The sequence below is a fragment of the Megalops cyprinoides genome, chromosome 13 (genome assembly GCF_013368585.1).
Source record: "Megalops cyprinoides isolate fMegCyp1 chromosome 13, fMegCyp1.pri, whole genome shotgun sequence".
Lineage (NCBI taxonomy): Eukaryota > Metazoa > Chordata > Actinopteri > Elopiformes > Megalopidae > Megalops > Megalops cyprinoides.
This window is the reverse complement of record NC_050595.1, coordinates 2,129,666-2,150,337: the sequence shown is the minus strand read 5'-3', so window position 1 is coordinate 2,150,337 and position 20,672 is coordinate 2,129,666. Positions and strand designations below refer to the sequence as shown.

At 50.5% G+C, this 20,672-nt stretch overlaps 1 protein-coding gene across 1 annotated transcript in view; it reads left to right on the top strand.

The window, feature by feature from the left end:
• Window positions 1-20,672, top strand: part of hydin (HYDIN axonemal central pair apparatus protein) — a 118,242-nt gene that overhangs the window by 46,520 nt on the left and 51,050 nt on the right. The window contains exons 15-24 of the mRNA XM_036544188.1: window positions 444-544; window positions 1,120-1,255; window positions 1,340-1,504; window positions 1,959-2,111; window positions 12,338-12,576; window positions 13,475-13,742; window positions 14,824-14,967; window positions 17,771-17,914; window positions 18,512-18,826; window positions 19,066-19,136. Coding sequence (XP_036400081.1) covers window positions 444-544; window positions 1,120-1,255; window positions 1,340-1,504; window positions 1,959-2,111; window positions 12,338-12,576; window positions 13,475-13,742; window positions 14,824-14,967; window positions 17,771-17,914; window positions 18,512-18,826; window positions 19,066-19,136 — 1,736 coding nt within the window. The remainder of the gene's footprint in view (window positions 1-443; window positions 545-1,119; window positions 1,256-1,339; window positions 1,505-1,958; window positions 2,112-12,337; window positions 12,577-13,474; window positions 13,743-14,823; window positions 14,968-17,770; window positions 17,915-18,511; window positions 18,827-19,065; window positions 19,137-20,672) is intronic.

Below are 20,672 nucleotides of genomic sequence, written 5' to 3'. Positions count from 1 at the left end.
CATTTTGTTCGATTCTCTCTCTCTGCAACAAATGCAATAAAGCAACGCTGTTATATCTAAAGACTGAAAAAGGAAGCAGTATTTCTTAAAACAGCTGCGGCAGCAGCTGCGATTGTTAAATAGTAAAACTCTTTTCACGTGCTTACGTTTTTTTTGCTCTATCACTCTTACTCTGTGTTCTTGTCTGTGGCTCCTGCTTTTCTTTTTCCTTTTCTCTCTTCTTTCCTCCCTCTGAGTCTCTCTCTCTCTCTGTCCCTCTCTGTCAATTCAGTTCAATTCAAAAGAGCTTTATTGGCAGGATAGATCATTTCTGTGCTGATAAAGCACTTCTGTGATGAATGACATTGAAAAAGAGTGACAAAATGGCAAAGAGCAATGCTAGTAATAGGTAATAACAACACCAGTAAAATAAAAGATAAATGTCTCCCTGTGTCTCTGTGCAGGTGACTTTGTGCTCTAACTCGGTGCAGTGCTACAGCATGGCGCTGGTGGTGGATGTACAGGGTGTAGGAGAGGAGGTTCTGGCCCTGCCCATCACTGCCAGGTACACAGCTGTACACGCCAACACCCCATTCTGCACCAACGCTCCATACTGTACCAACACTCCAAACCTCACTGCACCAACACCCCATACTGCACCAACACCCCATACTGCACCAACACCCCAAACCTCACTGCACCAACACCCCATACCGCACCAACACCCCATACTGCACCAACACCCTTTACTGCACCAACACCCCAAACCTCACTGCACCAACACCCCATACTGCACCAACGCTCCATACTGTACCAACACTCCAAACCTCACTGCACCAACACCCCATACTGCACCAACACCCCATACTGCACCAACACCCCATACTGCACCAACACCCTTTACTGCACCAACACCCCAAACCTCACTGCACCAACACCCCATACTGCACCAACACCCCAAACCTCACTGCACCAACACCTCACTCTGCACTGCCCCACACAGGCCTCATTGTGTCTGTGTTTAAGTGAATGTAAATGATGAAATTGAGGCTTTTGCTTCCAGTACTGTGCTGTGTCCTGTGAATGCCTCTGTCCATCGCTCCGTGTCATCTCTCTCTCTCCTTCTGTCCTTCCCTCCAGGTGTGTTGTACCTGCCGTGCTGCTTGACCCCCCGGCGCTGGACTTCCAGAGGTGCTTCTTGCATCACCCATACGAGCGGGTGGTGAGGCTGACCAGTGAGAGCAACCTGCCTGTGTGTTACGGCCTCATCTCTCAGGTGAGCGCGGCGTAGCGCGGCGTAGCACTGTGGAGCACTGCAGGCTCTTCAGAGCCGTCCTGATTTCCCGTCTGGTTCCGGCAGGGCTACGAGGAGAGCGCCTCTGTGCTGTACTCCAGCCCCCACCCTCGTGGCGTGGTCCCGCCCCGCGGGTCTGTGGATCTGCCCCTCGTCCTGCAGGCGAGGGCGGTGGGGCGGACCCAGGTGACCGCACACATTGCCCTGTTCGGCAGCACAGCGCCCCCTCTGGTGAGTACTGCGAGAGCGTGTGTGTGTGTGTGTGTGTGTGTGTGTGTGTGTGCGCGTGTGTAATGGTGCAGTAGCTGATTGTGTGAGCAGTGTGAGTGAGAGTGATTGCCCCTGCTTTATGTGTGGGGAAGTTGTGATGTCGGCTGTCAGGGGGAGTTTCTGAAAGCGGAGCATCATCACTGGCTGCGCCGCTCACAGGAAGCCGCTCCCAGGAAGCCGCTCCCAGGAAGCCGCTCGCGGGAAGCCGCTCACAGGAAGCCGCTCGCGGGAAGCCGCTCACAGGAAGCCGCTCACAGGAAGCCGCAGCCCATGATTTATGGATGCTGTGGGAATACAGGGCCAGCGCTCTCATTGCAGAGCTCTCTCAATAACACCCTGCCGTCACAGCGGCATGGAGGGGGGGCGAGTGGGACAGTTTAACCCCCCCCTCCCCTTCTGCCACCCCCCCCCGCAGGGCGTGCTCCTGTCCTGCACCGGAGAGGGCCCGGTCGTCCATGTCAGCGCCCCCGCGGTGGATTTCGGCAGCATCCCGGTGCTGATGGATGTTTCCAGGACTCTACAGCTGTGGAACCAGTCCCCTGTCCCGGCCCGCTTCCAGGCACAAATGGTAATACCGGGGGGGGGGGGCGGGGGGGGGGGGGCGCATATCTCCTCCCTCCCCTGCAGTGGGAACCACTCTCTTCCCTTTTTTCTTCCGCTTTCTGTTCTCTCCCTCTCCCTCTCCCTCTCTCTCACCCTCCCTCTCTCCCTCTCCCTCTCTCTCCCTCTCTCTCTCTCTCTCTCTCTCTCTCTCTCTCTCTCTCTCTCTCTCTCTCTCTCCCTCTCCCTCTCTCTCCCTCTCTCTCTCCCTCTCTCTCTCTCGCGCTCTCTCTCTCTCTCTCTCTCTCTCTCTCCCTCCCTCCCTCTCTCTCTCTCTCTCCCTCTCCTTCCCTCTCTCCCTCTCTCTCTCTCTCTCTCTCTCCCTCTCCTTCCCTCTCTCTTAAAGATAAATTCAGATTTTTCTACCTTAGATGCTTTATTGGCATGACTGTTTCAATGATAACAATATTACCAAAAGCAATCATTCTTACAATCAGATTAACAGCTATAAACAGACCAGTAATAAATGAAAAAAGGCAAAACAACATTTTAAAGAATGTAACAATAATACTATTAACAGTGATCCTAATAGTGTGTGGATGGATCAGCCACCGTCCCTCCAGCTGTGGCATGCTGTACCAAACTGCGCAGAAAGATTTGCTGTCTGTCCCATCAGCCTAAGAGGTGTCATCCAGTTCTTTAAAACTTAGAATTTATTCTGTTTAATCTTTTGGAGCAGTGTGTCCTTATGTCTTTGAATTGTTCACACTTGAGGAGAAAGTGCATCTCTGTCTTGACCTCACTGTCATACAGTGACCTCTGTCTTTCTGCTTTGGGTAGCCATGATTTTCTGTGCTGGTTTTGTCAGTGTCTCTGGTCCCTCAGCCTGTACGTGCCTGTAAGGATTGGTCTCTGCCCATCTGTGATCTCTCGTTAGGGTGTGATAACAATTAAGTTTGTTTTGTTCTCTGGTTTGGCTACTCCAGTAACTGCAGCAAAATAATTTTAGTTTGTTGTACAGTTTGGCTTTTTCTTATCAGCTCAGGAGGGCTGTGTTTGAGCAACACTGTATCTCCCTCTCTCTCTCCCACCTCTTTCTCTCTCTCTCTGTTTCCTGCTTCTCTCTTACAGTACCTGTTCTGGTTCATAGCGTGCTGCTTTCACTGAACTCTCGTCTAATTGAGTGTTTAATTAATTATCTCGCATGCTCCGTATAGCCCTGTGGATAATTATCTGGCTGTGTCGACCCGAAGCGGGTCCCACGCCTGTCCGGGCCTTTGCCCTGGAGTGGCCGGCAGAATGTTGCAACGACGTTGTAACTCTGTTAGCCCTGCAGCCTTCAGCACCAACCCCCCAGTCCCCCACGACCATTGTGTGAAGGGGAAATATACCACAGCCACGTCATTCAGGCTTAGGTTAGGCTAATATATATTCATATGCATAAACATATACATGCACACATTTCAAACGCATATCTAATAGGCTGCTTATCTCCTCTCACAGAGCTCTTGCTCTCCCTGTGGATGTAGTTCATTTGCACTTTGGCCTGTATCAGGGGGAGAATGCGCCCTTTTATCACAGAGCAGGGAAAGAGAGAGGGAGGGAAACACACTCTCACACACTACTGCTACACACTATGGAAATCCACCGCGTTAAAGCAGAGCGTATGCTAATACAGTCCCGCTAAGCGTGTTACTGTCTGTCAGATTCTCCTTCCCTCTCCGAATAGTCGCGGGGCATCTTTCATGAGACCCAGGTGGATAATTGTATTTTTATCTCTGATTTCTGAGAGGCAGAACTGTTTCTGCTGAAAGGGGAACTCTGTGCCTACCTCAGCCTTTGGGCTTTGAGGCTGTTAGGGATTATCCAATGTAACAAGGTAAACTGTCTCATCTTAACACCAGCTGTAACCTGACAGCTAACACCATCTGACAGTAACCTTAATTATTACTCAGGTGCCAATGAGCAGTGGTTAGTGGCCGTTAAGATTACTCATTGGCACCTGAAGTCCAGTTGATGATTGAGTGGCTAAAATGGAGTGCGAATCAGTGGAATTTTATTGTATCTGGAGTTTGGAGGTCTGTTATGTCTGTTTGTAGAGAACATGGCAGGTGTGTTATTGTCCTGAGTCTGATTTTTCCGCCTGTAATCCCTCCTGTTTGGCCTCTTCCTCTGCGCTCTTCTCCTCTCAGTGGAGGCTGGTGTGGAGCGGCTCTCTGGGCTGCACAGACAGTCAGAGATTCTGTCTGTTATCTGAGGGATTCAGAGGACCCAGCTGTGCTGGAAGCCTCCTCACATCAGGAGGTACACACACACACACACACACACACACACACACACACATACACACACACACCTACACACGCCTCATATCAACACACACACACATACACACCCACCCACACACACGCGCCTCATATCAACACACACACACATACACCCACACTGTACACATTAGAGAGTCATGCGGATGGCATTTGCATAGACGTTGAGCAGGGTGATTTATGGGATAGCAGTTGGAGGGGGCCAGCACTGATCCTGCCGATACTGTCAGAGAGTGGCAGTGGGATGAGATTCGGTCAGGGCACGATGACCCGTCAGAGGACCAGTGCAGCGAGGCGTGCTATTTAACAGGGCAGAGAAGCCAATCAGCGCTGAGTCACATAAGCACCATAATCAAAAAACATCCTTCACTGTGAGAGCTGTGACATCATAATCAAAAACGTCCTTCACTGTGAGAGCTGTGACATCATAATCAAAAACGTCCTTCACTGTGAGAATTGTGACATCATAATCAAAAATGTCCTTCACTGTGAGAGGCAATCCTTTGTTAAAAGCACAGAGACATCGGCCAGGGCCTGACCCCCGTTCATCCTCTCTCACAGAGCTAAGAGTTAATAAAGGTGGAGTTTCTTTAAAGCATTTCCAGGTGTCAGTGCATAGTGATTCTGACTGAATCACATTAAAGCTGTTCAATAGCATGGCAGAAAGCCCAAATAAAACGTTTGAACAGGAGAAAATCTATATTTGACCCTGAGTGAGGTTGTTTCTCCCGTTTCAATTGCATGCTGAGCTCACACTTGTCTGTGTTTCTGCACAGGTATCCGTTTTTTCCGTGATCGCATTGCGAAATTCATGCACCGTGCTCCATAACAGAGATTTATGCTTTGTTCCATTTTAAAGCCCCTAAAAACCGATGTAGGTCAAAGCAATCAATGGGATTAAAGCTCTCTAATGCACGTCTGATCCGATTAGTGAAATTTTAGCACGCGCTCCCCTCTCAGACTCTGTCCTTGGGGGGCAGTGGCTTCATACCCCCCCCCCCCCCCGCACACCCCACATGCTCCACACGCTCCACACACTCCGACATACTCCGTAGGGGGCGTCCTCTCTGGGTCTGTTCCCACAGTACATACTTTCGTTTGGCTTGATATCACACATCCTTAAGGGCCCAGATAATAAAGAGGGAACCAGGCTGGACCTGACTGTGTTCGCCTGCGGTTGCCTGAGCCTGAACCCTAATCCACCATTACTGAACCAGACCAGTCCGGACGCCCAAACTGAACCACCCAAGGTGCGAACATCCCAAGCATGGGGGGTTACGTTGCAGTGTTATGGACTTCATTAAGCTTTTTTGTTGGGGAAAACAATATTAGATCATGAAGATGTGTGAGACTATCATTGGCTCGCTTTTCACACCCTGTAGTGGTGGGATGCTTTGCTCCTGTTTGTGAAATTAGCCACCTCTGTCAGGGTTTTTCTCCAGAAGTCATGTGCCATATTCACACCATCATAACAAGGCATTTTTCATGCTGATGTAAAATAACTAGACAGCTAATTTTGTTATGTTATTGTTTGCTTGGTGTGGCCAACACAAACACACTAATGTGACAGTAATAATAATCAGTCATAATCATAATCATAATTCTGTCTGTGTTGAAAAGGAGGTCTGTCCAAGATAGGTGCTGTGTAATATTCCAGCCACTGGCAGGGGAAGTGGGGGAAAGGAGGCCTGAGGATGATGAGTCTGGAATCCAAAGGACTCCTCACAACTAAACATGTTCACGCACACACACACACTTGCACATGTACACACACACTGATGCATGTACACACATACATTAACACATGCGCACACACACTAACACACACAGACACACACACACACACTCACAGGCACACACACACACACTCATGGAACACACACGCACCCTGTTCTATTCAGTGTGTGAGTTGGGGTGGATTTGAGCCCCTGGCACAGGGCTGCTGTCTCCGGCAGTATCAGCTGCAGTGATGCTGTCAGGCAGCTGTCTCCTGTGCTGTCACCTCTCAGCCTGTCCCGGCCCGGCCCCTTGCTTTCTGTTTATTGGCGTGAATCTGTCTCCTGTGCTGTCACCTCTCAGCCTGTCCCGGCCCGGCCCCTTGCTTTCTGTTTATTGGCGTGAATCTTCCTTTAGGGAGAATATTGTGAATTCAGTGTTCATGTCATGGGTTATTTAAGATGAGGCAGGGAACGTGTTCCCCCCGGGAGGCACAAAGGGGCGGGCAGTGGGCAGGGAGGGGGAGAGAAGGAGCTGGGGGAGGAGGGGATGGGGGGTGGGGGTGGGGGCGGGGAGGGGAGGGGATGGGGGCGTGGTTGGAACATGATGAAGGAGGAGAAGGCATAAAAGAACACAGGCAGTCATCAGTTCCAGTTTAACCTTCAAGGAGTAGAGTACATAACCTTCAATCACCTGATGCAATGCGAGCACTGCAGACGTCCATCATATCCTGTGTGTGGCACTCAGAGAGGAAGCAGGAAACTAGGAAACGACAGAGCACACCACCTGTCAACAGACAGGACTGCCAATCACAGACATAAGCCCAGCTGCCATCACAGACATCAGAAACTAGCACCAATCAAAGGCGTCGGATCAGCTGCCAATCACAGACATAAGCTCAGCTGCCAATCACAGACATCAGAAACTTGCGCCAACCAAAGGCATTGTATCAGCTGCCAATCACAGACTTCAGAACTACTGCCAATCACAGACATCAGACATGTCCACCAATCAGAGGTGTCAGCCACTTGCAGCGAGAGCAGCTCTCTGGGAAGCTGCCATGGGCGTGGAGTTGTGTGCGCTGCGGCCGTTTCAGCTGCTGCGATACGCATGGTACCTCCCGCCTGGTAGATTTGGGGGGGATGGGGGGGGGGGGATTGACTGGCTGATGCTGCAGCGGCTGGTCATGTGATAGCAGAGGCCTCGGTGGCACAGTGACGGTGGCGGGGCTCGGCTTCCTGGTGGCACCGCCTAGCTGCCGCTCTGACGCTGTCACCGCCATGGCGCTGCAGTTACAGGAACTATCATAAGCGATGAAGCAGGGCGCTTCCTTTAGATTAGCGGGGTTTTTCTGTGCTCAAGGAAATCACTGCTCCATCCTGATAAACCAAACTCCACACACTTTCAAATGGTAATAAGGGCCATATACAATATAAGAGGATTGTAAGTGGTTCAAAAGAACCATTAATATTAATATCGGGCTTGCAAACTTTAACCCCCTCACCACCACAGCCGCCAGGGCCATATTATAAGGAGGAGTGATGGCGGGTCTCGGGTTTAACAGCTCTGCTGTGGTATGGGTGAGTTGTCATTGGGTACTCTCTGGAGGAGTGGGCCCTTTCTGTGATGGTCCTGTAGGGCACGGGGTGTGTCCATATCCCACAGTCCTCTCTGATATTACTGCTGAAGTCAGAGCTAATGGGCAGGTACTGAATGCCCCAATTTGACTTGGTATGTCTGTCTATGGTGCAGTAACATAGTGTTACCACTAGAGGTGGCGAGGGTCTGCAATCTGTAAGTGGACCTGAAATATTGACTATTGACTGTTTTCAAGTAAAAAAAAATAGGCAATTTGAGTCAACCCTGTGTGTTGAAATAACATATCATAATGTGACCTGCTAACGCATTGAACTGAAAACAGGGAGGGGGAAGCAAACAGTCTGATAATGAGGCATTATGATTAATACATTTATTTCACACACAGCTCTTTGAAAGATGAATTATTATTTTTTTCATTTCAGCCAGCCACAGTGGAGTTGCTTGATGAAAAATAGTGACCTATATCTGGTGTGGTTGTTACAGTGGGAGCTTGTTAAAGCTGCATTAGGCTGCACACTGTCTCTCTCATTAATGAATCATTCACCGAATCAGGGCTTTTTTTTTTTTTGTTTTTCGGGGAACGGTTTCTTGGAGTGAATAAACCAGTTAGCGATGTGGAGATGGACTGCCCCGGTGCAGAGGGGAAGGCAATAACCCGAGAAAAAGCGACACTTCCTGTTGTGATGTGTTTAGCGGAGCTTATTACATAGCGAGCGATTTGGGAAACAGCGGGACGGGGGGGAGGGGGGGCTGTTTCTGATCGCGGCCGGAACCAAGCGAGTTTACCACACGCTCTCGCCCCAGAGAACGCCGCCGGCTACAGAACATGCGTTTTTTCATTTTTTGGGTTTTTTTTTGGGAAAACAGGAAGCAGCGCAATTCACACCTTGAATTATTGATGATGAAACACCTTAGAAAGAGGCTGATGTCTTCATAAGCGCGTGGCGCCTGTGTTGCGGTGCGCACACCTCCCCGCGGCTGGCTCGCCGTGGAGACAGCTTGTTTTGTAGATAAAAGAGCCGTTCCTCCCGTGCGAGCTGCGCGCTGGAAGGCAAATCAGAGGCTTGGGCTGGACCCACGGGAGGCTCCCTGAAAGCAGAGCTTCCGTGGCACTGAAGACAGCTTATATAAAGCGCAGTTAATCAGAAACACCTCGCGGAAAACGCAGTCACCCCCGCAAGCCCGCACAATCTGAGAATCCCAATTAAAAGTTTATGTGCAAGACATCAATTAGGGGCATTGCTTTGCTTTATGGAAATTGATTTTAATTCTCATCGCGTGAATAGTTAAGACAGAGCTGTCAGTGCTGGGGTGGGGGGTGTGTTGGTGAGGGGGGATCTGCTGATGCAGACAGCAGAGATGATGAAGGGGACTTGGATGCAGGTCTGTTCATTGAGAATATTTCTTTTTTCTGTGCCGATCTAAACTGGAGCTGTGGGGAAAGCTGGAGCCAGCAGGCTGGCTTAAAGCTGTAACCCCGAGGTTAACGGCTAACGTGCAAAAGCCTGATAAAGTGTGATTCCCGGGGCCTCTGGTGTTAGCAGTACTCTCCAAAGAAAACTGCTTCTGTGAAACAATTCCTGAGCTCCTAACCCTAACCCTAATCCTGACCCAATCCACGAGAGACAACATAATCATTACAGGTACCTAGAAGGGAAGGGAGCAAAGTTTTAACTCATTAAAACTTTTTAAAGGAATTATTACCTGATCTACCCTTCCAACGCTAATCTCACCGCTCTTATCACGATAACACACATGATCTTCTCTGAGTAATTGTGTGTGTATGGGCATTGTATAGCTGTGTGTGGGGGTATTATTTAATATGTGTGTGACTTTGGGTATGTATGATATCAATTATTCTTCTGTCATTATTCACCTCAGATTATTATTAGATCCTTCTCTCAAATATATTACATGTTTCAAGTGAATTTTATTTTTTATCAGTCTCTTAATAAGATGAATGTGTGTGCGTGTGCGTGTGTGTATGTGTGTGTAGGGATCTTTAATTATGTATCTCTGCTGGTGTGTATATTCCATGAATGTCCTCCCTGCTTTCATACCCTCCTGCCTGAAATACATTAATGTGAGCTCTCCTCTGTCACATGTCACAGTCACTGTGATTTCTTTCCTGGACCGTTTGTGGCACAGGTGCCAAAGCTGTGGCCATTGAAACCCTGAGTGCCTGAAACATATTGAAAGCAGAAATTTCAGTAGCTCAAGAAACCCACCTCACTGAGGCACCATATCAGCTTCAGAATCCTGAGTGGGATCTCAGTCTGAGTGGGAAGAGCAGACATATTCTTCCTCTTTCAGCTGTAGAAAAGAGGCGTAGCTATATTCATAAGAGAAAAACCCCACAAGTCATACAGAAGGCAATAGCAATGAACCCAGGAGGACGATGCATGGTAGTGAAAATTGCATTATGGATCTATGGCGATCATTGAGTGAGTCAGCTATTGATTACTCACTGGAGCACGGTGGCCTGCAGATTGGATCTGATGCTCGTGTTCAGTCTCTTTAACACTGTGATTAGCAGGTTGGGCAACATGCTAATTACAGCCCCAGATGGGGGGCAATGAGTGGCACATATTTACTGGAGAGGGTAATGTTCCAGAGACTGGGAAAGGACTGTGCTCAGTCAGGCTGCGCTGGCCTGGAGTTCCAAGGTTGCTTTAACGTTGCAGCAGTGTTGTGCAAATGTAATCATCAGAGCGATGCCGCTTGTAGACTTTTGGGAAGTTCCCCAGGCGGGGAAGGGGGTCAGGAGAGAGGACAGGCAGCCGAATGCCGGGAGAATATCAGACGTGTGGAACACGTCTTTCCCAAATAATTAAAAGAGTGGAGATGCTAATTCAAACAGCTCAAAGCTGCTCGGAGCTAAAAACAACCCGGCACAGCGAGACATTTCCATTTAATCAGCTGCAATATCAAAAAGATGAATAATCTGATTTTTTTTTAATCAGGTTGACTTATTCTGCATAATAATGTCCGTCTTTTTTCCCCTGAACGTTTCCTCTCTAAATGTTTGCGTTCTGAGGCTCTGTGAGCGGGCGACAGTGTGGCAGAACAGACAGACAGCCCCAGCCTCGCTCATTACCAGCCTGCGATGGCGCGGCAGACTCTCTGCCTGTAATGCCGTGCCAATTACAGCAATCCCAGCCCCTGCCTTCTGCCAGAGAACCGCGCGGGACACGCGGCTCCCGCACGTCCTTCACACTGTGGTTTAGTGTGCCTTGCTTTTAATGCGTTTGGAGAACGTACAAATAGTTTTGCCAGAATTTGTGTCCCCTGTCAGGAAAAAAATACGGCTTCTGTATTGTCACCACTGCTGAGATATTTGATATTCTGTAAACCATTTCTAACTGCACTGTAAGAATATTTATCTTCAAGTGCTCAAACATTATCGCACAAGCGGCAAAACCCAGGGTTATCTGATCCTTATCAGCCTGATCACACAGCTGCCCCAGTTGTTCCCACCTGCCTCCTCTGAGCACCTCTCTGCTCCCTGAGTGTGCTTGTAACCCCCCTCCTGGTCCTGTATTTTCGGTTTGGCTCCGTATGTTTTCGGCAGTAACTCTTATCTTTCTGTGGAAGGCAGCGCGTAACGAGCCAGGCTGTGACGTCTGAGATGCACAGATTTATATCCCCAAAGCAGGACAGGCTCGAGTGTCCTTAACCCTCACTGTGGAAGGAAGGAGAACAAAGTAAGGAGTCACAGAGAGACCCAAACTAGAGCCTGTAATCCCAGTCTGAGTGATTCAGGAAGAAGAAGAGCAGGCCGCTCTCGGTGTTACCTGGGCTGCTGCACCTGCGTGGGTGGTGGGCGAGGTCCCCCGAGTCTCTGATTGCTGGCACTGCTGGGTCTGTGGGTTCCCTCAATCTGCTGCTGATTGCTGTGCTGCCACAGGCCACCCTACCCCGACACCCCCCCCCATCCCATCCCACTGAGGTGAGGCGGGTTCCGGAGGGGTGAGGGTAGCACACACGCGATCTCTGGGTGTCCAATCTTTAAGCTACGAGGGCGGGGTAAAAGCAGCGCTCGGGATGAGAGTCGCAGCAGCGGCCTCACCTTCACCCGCCGTTACTCCGATCCGCTCGGCCCCCCTCAGGCGGGAAGGGGAGAGCCGCCAACGTGTTGGCGGGAGCCAGAGCTGCCCTGGAGCAGGCCGAGCAGAGCCGGTATCGGAAAACTCAGAGAAACGATTTTTCCCACAACACATTTCCCATAGAGAGCTTACGCTGAAGGACACAGACACCTGTTTAATACACAGGAACACCCACTGAACGAGTGCATCATCAGGGTGCTCTCTGATGCAGGGCCTTCCGGCAGTGCTGGGCCTCGGAGCGTTGCAGTGGCTAAAGTAATGAGCAGAACTCTGGAATGGATCTTTCTGTCCACTGGTCAGCTGTGTCTGTCTTTTTCACAGGGGCAGTTAAGAATATAGTCTTGAAAGATGTGATTGGGGTAATTAGATGTTAGTGTTGAATGGGGTAGTTAGAAGGGAGGTTGTTAAGAGTTGAGCAGCTGTGATTGGACAGTTGGGATCGAGGCGGTTACGGGCAGGTAGCTGTGATTGGGGCAGCAGTGAGCTGGAATACCCCTGTGCTCTTACAGGTAAGCAGCAGGTCGCTGTGGAGGGTGGAGCCCAGCGAGGGGGAGGTCCCACCTGACGGGGGGGTGGAGCTGAAGCTGGTGGCTCACCTGGATGACACCCTGCGCTTCCAGGACAAGCTTCATCTGGCCGTCCGGGACAGCCACACCCACACCATCCCTGTCTCTGCCACCGGCAAGGGCACCACCATCATTGCTGACCGGCCTTTCGCTCCTAGCCTCGACCTGGGAGCTCATTTCAGGTAGGACAGCTGTGTGTGTGTGTGCGCGTGTGTGTGTGTGTGTGTGTGTGTGTGTGTTCCCGAATTTTATTTTCAGACCCCAGTTGAATCACTCCAAACTTCTCTCATGCGCAGACATACTCACAGATATAACTCTCACAGATATAGCTCTCTCAGATATAACTCTCCTGGCCTGATGTGGGTAAACAGTAAAAATGTCATATATACAGCGCTGTCCTCCCCTGAGCAGAACCTTGCTGAGTTATGAGCAGAGCCACCGTGGGCTCACAGAGGGACATTCGTTATGAAATAATGAAGCAGGAGGGTGAGGCAGGGCTTAACTCAGCCTGTCTCCCAAACGCAGTGTCCAAACCCGCGCTGCTCCACACAGACCGTTTGAGCATGCGATTTCATTCACTCATTTAGTCATTCAGTTATGATACTATCATGACTGGCATTTAGCAGACGTTCTTATCTAGAGTGTCTTACTTACGTCACAATGTTTACATGGTATCCATGTATACAGCTGGATATTTACTGAGGTGATTCTGGGTTACGTATCTTACCCAAGAGAACAGCAGCAGTGCTCCGGTGGGGAATCAAACCAGCAACCTGTCGGTTATGAGCCCTGCTGATTACCACTGTGCCACACTGCTGCCCACTCATTCATTCTTACAGTAACTCACCTGGTCACACATTCTGTCGCTTGTTCATTTACATATCTGTTTGGGATTAGTGGGCTGGATGTATTCTACCTGCAGACTGAACCTTAAACCAGGCACTGTGGAGCTCATTTTGGGTCCACACGCGGTTTATTTTAATAGTAATTTAGTTGCCCTAACTCTTCAGGGGTGCACTGCGCTTGGTCTGATTTTGAGGAGTCCCCATCGTGCACCCCACCTCTCCCCTCTCCCCGCAGCACAGGCCCCTGTGAGTACCACTTCAGACTGACCAATCGCGGGCGGCGCTCTCACCAGCTGTACTGGATGACGGAGGGGTTCCCTCAGTTCCGACGGCGGGTGGCCCAGCCCCCCCACGGCGGCGGCCCGCGGGACAGCATGCGGCGGGACGCTCTGGCCCCCCCCGAGCCCACTGCCCCCGTTTTCAGCCTGCACCCCCAGCGTGTGGAGCTGGCCCCCGGCCGGTCGGTGGACATGGTGCTGACCGGTTCCTCCGACACCCCCAAGGTGAGCCACCAGGAGAGACAACTGACAGGCTAGAACAGGTGGCTCCTCCCCCCACCCTCCCAGCCAATCACATCACTCAGGTTTAGTCAGCTCACTGGAATGAGAGTCAGACCCCCTTGTGGCACCTGGCTTAGCAACAGTGATATAGAGGTGCCAGATCAGGTGAAAGTTATGTATGATTTGCAATGCACAAATCCTCCTGTCTGTACCTGATTTTACAGAATCATTTCTGAAAAACACTTTATGTGACTGTTGTGGCTCCATTGCATCCTGTCTGGCTGTTACTCTTGCATTCAGTCATGGCAGCAGGCTCTATAAGAAAAGCCAGAGGGATACTGGATGTCTGCACCAAGGGGTAATTTTTACCAGTCTAAAAAAAGGGTTCAGTTATAGCCAGTAGTGTCTCCCACACTGTCCCCACTTCACAAATGACTCTCCCTGCTAAGCAATCAACCAGGTTAGATATTAGTCTCTCTGCTCAGTGTTCTCAGACCAGCCTCTCGGCCAGGTTCTGAAGCCTCTGGAGCTGCATGGCTCTGGGACAGACACACAGTGGACCGCAGGAGGGCTCTGATTTGGGGGCTGACTGAGGGTGAGGAGCCGGGAAGGGCTGGTGCTCCACTGGGCCTGAGAGCAGGGATTGAGAGACTCAGATAAGGATGCAGTGGGATGGCCTGATCCCTGCGTCTCTACAGGAGCACAGAGCCAGACCCTCTGCCTGAGATTACCTCACTCTCACCGTCTGCCATTTAATGAGACTCAGGATGTAAAAACCGCAGAGTGGGATTCAGATGTGTGTGTGTGTGTGTGAGTATATCTGTGTGTTTGTTTGTATAGGTAGATATATATATACTTGTACATGTATATGTACATGTACACTTGTGTGTGTAAGTATATGTACCGTATACCTGTATGTGTGTGTATATCTGTAGGTGTGTGTACCTGTATGTGTATGCATACTTGTATGTGTATGCATACTTGTATGTGTGTGCATACCTGTAGGTGTATATACCTGTATGTGTGTGTATATCTGTACGTGTGCATACCTGTATGTGTGTGTACACCTGTGTCTCTCTGTCAGGTGGTGCAGGAGAGGCTGGTGTGCCAGGCCATCGTGGGGCAGCAGAGTGGGAAAGTGAAGATCATGACGGTGGACGTCAGGTGCCAGTTTGTGTCTCCGGTCCTGGACGTCTCCTCTCAGGAGCTGCGCTTCTACGTGGAGAAGGTGTGTCTCTCGCTCCCACTCTGTTTCTCTCTCTCGTCTTTCCTGTCATGCTTTTGTTTCGTTTTCTCAGTCCGTTTCTCCCTCGGAGACACCGTGGCAACACTGCCATGATCTAGACCATGCACAGAGGTCTCTGCTACTTTCTCATCTTTCTATCAGCCTCGGCCTGGTAGAACGGTTACCATGGCATTGTGGGACTCAGGAGGGAACATCAATCTGCTCCCTGTGGGGGCACAGCCGCCATTTTGTCCCCCTGTAACATGAGGCACGACTGCTGCTGTTACTGCAGATGTTCTGACAGCAGTGAAACAGGAAGAGAGCTCTCTCACACACACACATACGCACACGCACACACACACGCACACACGCACACACACATACGCACACACACATACGCACACACATACGCACACACACACACGCACGCACACACACACGCACACACACATACGCACACGCACACACGCACACACACACACACACACACACACACACACACATACGCACACACACACATACGCACACACACACACGCACACGCACACGCACATACGCACACGCACACGCACATACGCGCACACACACACACACACACACACACACACACACACACACACACACACACACACACACATACGCACACGCACACACACACATACGCACACACACACACATACGCACACACACACACACACACACACACATACGCACACACACACACACATGCACACACGTCTGTGGCGCTGTTGCAGAACAGAATGCATAGAGAGGAATACTCACTGTGACTGAGCGTTTTTTTTAGTTAGCACTGCAGTCAGCAGAGACCATCATCTCTTTTTTATGTTTGACTGCGGTCAAATCAATCGATCAATTATTAGATCAATTTTGTTGATGTCTAGTTTGTTTTCATAAGGGCTCAGTGCATTCCTCTGTGTCTCCCCTCTGTTCAGATGATTTATTTTCCTGCAAACGTCCTTGAGGGCCAGTTTAACACATTGTGTAAGACAGTTACACAGCCGGCTTTGGAGCAGCAGAGAGCGGGGTCCAGTCCTTCAGTCTGACTCTTCAGATGCTGCTGTTGCTTCTCACAGGCACAGCTGGGCACGTCGTTCAGCCATCTTCATAACTAATGAAATAAACTGTGTTTTCGTTTCAGAAAAGTGACACTTGCAGTTCATTGTTAGCCAGAGTTGGGGACAGAAGTTACCTGAATCCAGGGCTGGGCATAGCGCTGCAGTGCTGGATTTGAACCCGTGGGTCCAGCGCTGTAACCGCTGCACCACCTGCCCTGACCCCCCTCCCCTGCCTCACTCCTCTCTATTACAGCAGAGCGCTATTGAAAAACTCTGCAGCTTCCCTGTCATCTTCATGAAATGTTGTCCCACTGATTTTCTGTCTCCCCTATTTCATTTTTATTATAACTCAGACAACAACGCCCCCCCCACCACACCCCCCAGCTTCGCTTTCTCCCCAATACCCCTGCCAAAGCTGCTCCTATATTTATATAGGTTTTATTTCCCTCGGCAGCTGGTCTTAGAGCCTCCTGCCAATCAGCTTTTCAGAACTAAAAATGCTAATGTGCCTGTATGGGTGTCTTTTATCCTCGCTTGTCCCATTCATCTGCGCGCTGACAGCAGCACGCTTTGGATCTGCAGACGCAACTCAGGCAGAGCGATCAGGAATACGCCAATTAGAGCTGTTAAGGGTCTGTTTCTTCAGCACTTAAAAAACCACATAGAGAGAGAGGGAGAGAGTGAACGACAAAGAGAGAGAGGGAGAGAGTGAACGACAAAGAGAGAGAGAGAGAGAGAGAGAGAGAGAGGGAGAGAGAGAGTGAGAGAGAGAGAGGGAGAGAGAGAGAGGGAGAGAGAGAGGGAGAGAGAGAGTGAGAGAGAGTGTGAGAGGGAGAGAGAGAGTGAGAGAGAGAGAGAGAGAGAGAGAGAGAGAGAGGGAGAGAGAGAGGGACATGTGCAGCTTGGCAGAGCAGCCATGGCAGCTTCTGAGCATACGGTTAATTTCTTTCTCGTTTTTGCGGTTTTAATGACAGCGTCCCCCGGTATCTCTGACCCAGCGCTCTTTTTAAGCTGTCAGAGGAGTTTGGTCCAATTTTTTGTGTCACACTCTTTCTCTCTGAAGTAATCAGGCGCAGGGCCTCGCTCGTGTTGCCCGCTCAACCATGAAGGCGTGTAACGGCGGTGTGTGAGAGATCCGTGTGTTTCCGGAGTGTCAGTGTGTCAGAGTGCTGTGGATCCTGTTACCGCTGCTCTCAGCCTCTCAGATCAGCTGCTGCATCAGAGCCCCGGCACGAGCTGCCCAAATTATCACGGCTTCTTTCAATTACCGGCCGCCCCCTCACACTCGAGAGAACCGCTCAGGGGAAAACGCGGGGAAATGACGGGCAGAATCTTCCTTCAGAAAGCAAACATGTCCTCGTCTGACCATAGCCGCTCCTAGCGTGAGGTTCAGAAAGGGCCGGGGAGACTGCAGGCCTCTCAGCACAGTTTCCCAGAAGTCTGTAATCCTCTCTAACAGGGGCAGTGGACGGGGGCACGGGGGATTTTAACTGTGTTAATACATGCAGGATTAGCATGCTCAGATTCATTGTTTCAGATAAATTCATATTTTGCCTTTCTCAATCTGGAGACATCCACCTAAGTGCAGTCATGCTCTCATGCTCTCGGCCTATGTGTGTGTGTGTGTGTGTGTGTGTGTGTGTGTGTGTGTGTACGTGTGTGTGTGTGTATGTGTGTACGTGTGTGTGTGTGTGTATGTGTGTGTGACTCTTGTTCCTCCTTCTCCCCAGGCTCCGGGTGTCTCCCTGCTCCCCCTTTTCCAGCCTCTGGTGCTGGGGAACGTGTCCTCTCTCCCCCTGGCCATGGAGCTGTCTCTGTCCGAGCCCTTCGGCCTGTGTGCGCACCCTGACGACCAGGCGGCTGTCCTGTCAAAGGTACACTCTCCCCCGCACAGGGGCGTCAAACCTCCCCCCACCAGCCCACTCACAGAAGGACCACTCTCCAAAAATATTTCTGTGCTCCTGTTTGGTGGTTTTCTGTTTGTTAGCTCTAATCGAATCGTTTGTCTATGCCATCTGAATCTGCTCTCGCAGTAATGAAAACTTACAATGCAGTGTTTGTAAATTTGACAGCGGAACCAACTATTTCTCTCGCTGCAGACTTTATTGTGTAAAATTTCTCGTAATGCAACCTATTTTTTTATTTGACTTGATTAGAATGGCTGAGGGCGGTGTGTGTTGCTGCTGCCTGTGCCTTTGCCATGGTTAAATTGTGCAGTAAGATCGCCTGGAGCTCACAAGCTTCCATCATCGCCCAACTGCTGCTCCCATATGCAGAACTAATGAATATCATTACATTTTGATTATCAACAACACACTGTAGTATGTTTTTGTTCATTGTAACACATTTGATATTTGCAAACAGATTTTGAGGCAGTAGATTTATTACTAACATTAGGTCGTATTTTTAGCTCTTTGTGGAATGTGTTTGAATGTTTGGGGTAATTACCCATGATGCCGCTGTGCCGGCAGTCCCTGGTGCTGGGTGTAGGGGAACGGGTGGAGCTGTGGGTGCGCTTCAACCCCTGGTTCCGGCGGGACAGCGTGACCCGGGTGGCGGAGCAGGTTCTGGAGGTGCGGTACCGGGACCATCCTCAGCGGGACACAGTGGGCCTGAGGGGTGAGGTGCACTTCCCAAACCTGAGCTTCTCCAGCACCAGCCTGGACTTCGGCTGCGTGCTGAACCACACCGAGACCCAGCGCCATGTGACCATGACCAACTGCAGCCCGCTGCCCGTCGCCTACCGCTGGGCCTTCCTGCTGGACCAGGACCAGTACCGCATCAGGTAGGAATTGTCCAGTCAGGGCCCAGTACTGCATCAGGTAGGGATTGTCCAGTCAGGGCCCAGTACCGCATCAGCTAGCGATTGTCCAATCAGGATCCAGTATCGCATCAGGTAACGATTGTCTAATCAGTTGTACATCAGGTATGGACTGTCCAAACAGAACCCAGTACTACATCAGAGAGGGGCTCCCTGTATGCCCCCAGCTCACAGCCCTGTGTTCCAGGGGTATCCCCTCATTAGGAGGGCGGAGGCAGACCCCCTCCTGGCTGCAGCACAGAGGAGCATCCCCTTGGCTCACTGCACCAATCACGGTGAGTGGGAGGGGCTCCACTCCATGCAGGCTCCAAGCAGGCTCTGTACAGGATGTGTTTTATTTGGAGGAATTTGGGCCAAACAGCCATTTAGATTGTATGAATAACAGAGGCCCACAGTGCTGTGTCGTAAATGCTTTCATTTACTGTGTAAAAGAAGAGTGCTGCGGGAGCTGACTGTACAGAGCTACAGTAAAAGCCTGTCAGAGTGGCAGACCCGCAGGGAGGCCCGGTTGCCAGGTGTTAGAGGGTTAAACTGCAGGAGTGGGGAATGGGGCGGTGCCGGGGGATTACCTGCGGCTGTGCAGCGGTCCTCAGCTCCTCCTCTGCGCTGTAATTGCCTGCAGGCCTGGCCACCCGCTGACCTTGGCCAATCAAAGCGTCACACCTGAGCGACTTGGCCTTGTCGATGCGGGGCTGATCGTTAGAGGCGAGCGCTCATCGACTCGCTCTCCAGGGATCAATACCGAGGTTCAGCGCTCAGAGCCCCACCCCCTCCTCTGCATCAATCTTCCTGTACAGAGCCCTCTCAGGAGCACACTCTGCACAGGCAAACACACACCCACCGTTACACAGGGCTGTACCTGAGAAACGTGCCCCCTCAGACCGGGAGGTTACACCCACTGTAACTCTCTGATCGATGAACAGCATCCACTGCGACATTCTGAATCACTGTCACACCCCCAGGCAGAACCTTGGCTGTTATCCAATAAAACACATCCACTGTTATGCTCCAGCCAATGGGAAACCCCTTCCTGGTCACAGCCTGTGTGTTAAAGTCAATTCTGTCCAAGTCATTTTCAGTATTATCTTACTTCAGTTTGATGCCAGCTAGGAGAAAAAAAATCTGTATTTCTTTTAGAGATGACGGAGTAACTGTCAGTGTAAAAGATCTGTATTTCTTTTAGAAATGGTGGAGTGACTCTCAGTGTAAAAGGTCTGTATTTCTGTTAGAAATGGTGGAGTGACTCTCAGTGTAAAAGGTCTGTATTTCTTTTAGAGATGGTGGAGTGACTCTCAGTGTGACATTAACCCCTTAGTGACTGAAGGTTCAGTGCTCTAACAGCACTTTCCCTGGCATTCTGAATGAGAGTAAGTGGTGAATGTTGTTGCACCGCAGTAGGGGAGCGGCTCTCAGTCAGACCCAACTGGCAGCAGACAGATGGCGATGTGAAGCTGCCACTGAAGAGAGGAGCTCTACCCAATTAGAACAGCATTTTGTCAAGCTGTTTTTTCCTCTCCTTAATTTACGTCGTGCCAAGCTGCATGCCAATTGCTGTTGCACATCAAGCCACTCCTCCTGAAAGACGGCGAGGCGGGGGGTAGGGGGTGGGGGGTTGTCAGGTTCTCACTCCATTTCTCTCCTGGATGAAGGCATTAATAATGAAGGAGGAGAAAGACTGGATCAGCATTCTCCCTCCACTGATGTTCTTCTCAGATTTCCCTCCCATCTGGTGTCCACACCTCTCCCTCTGACGGCATTACTCAAACACCGTGCTCAGAGTCAGCAGCAGTCAGAACAGACTCACAGCAGAG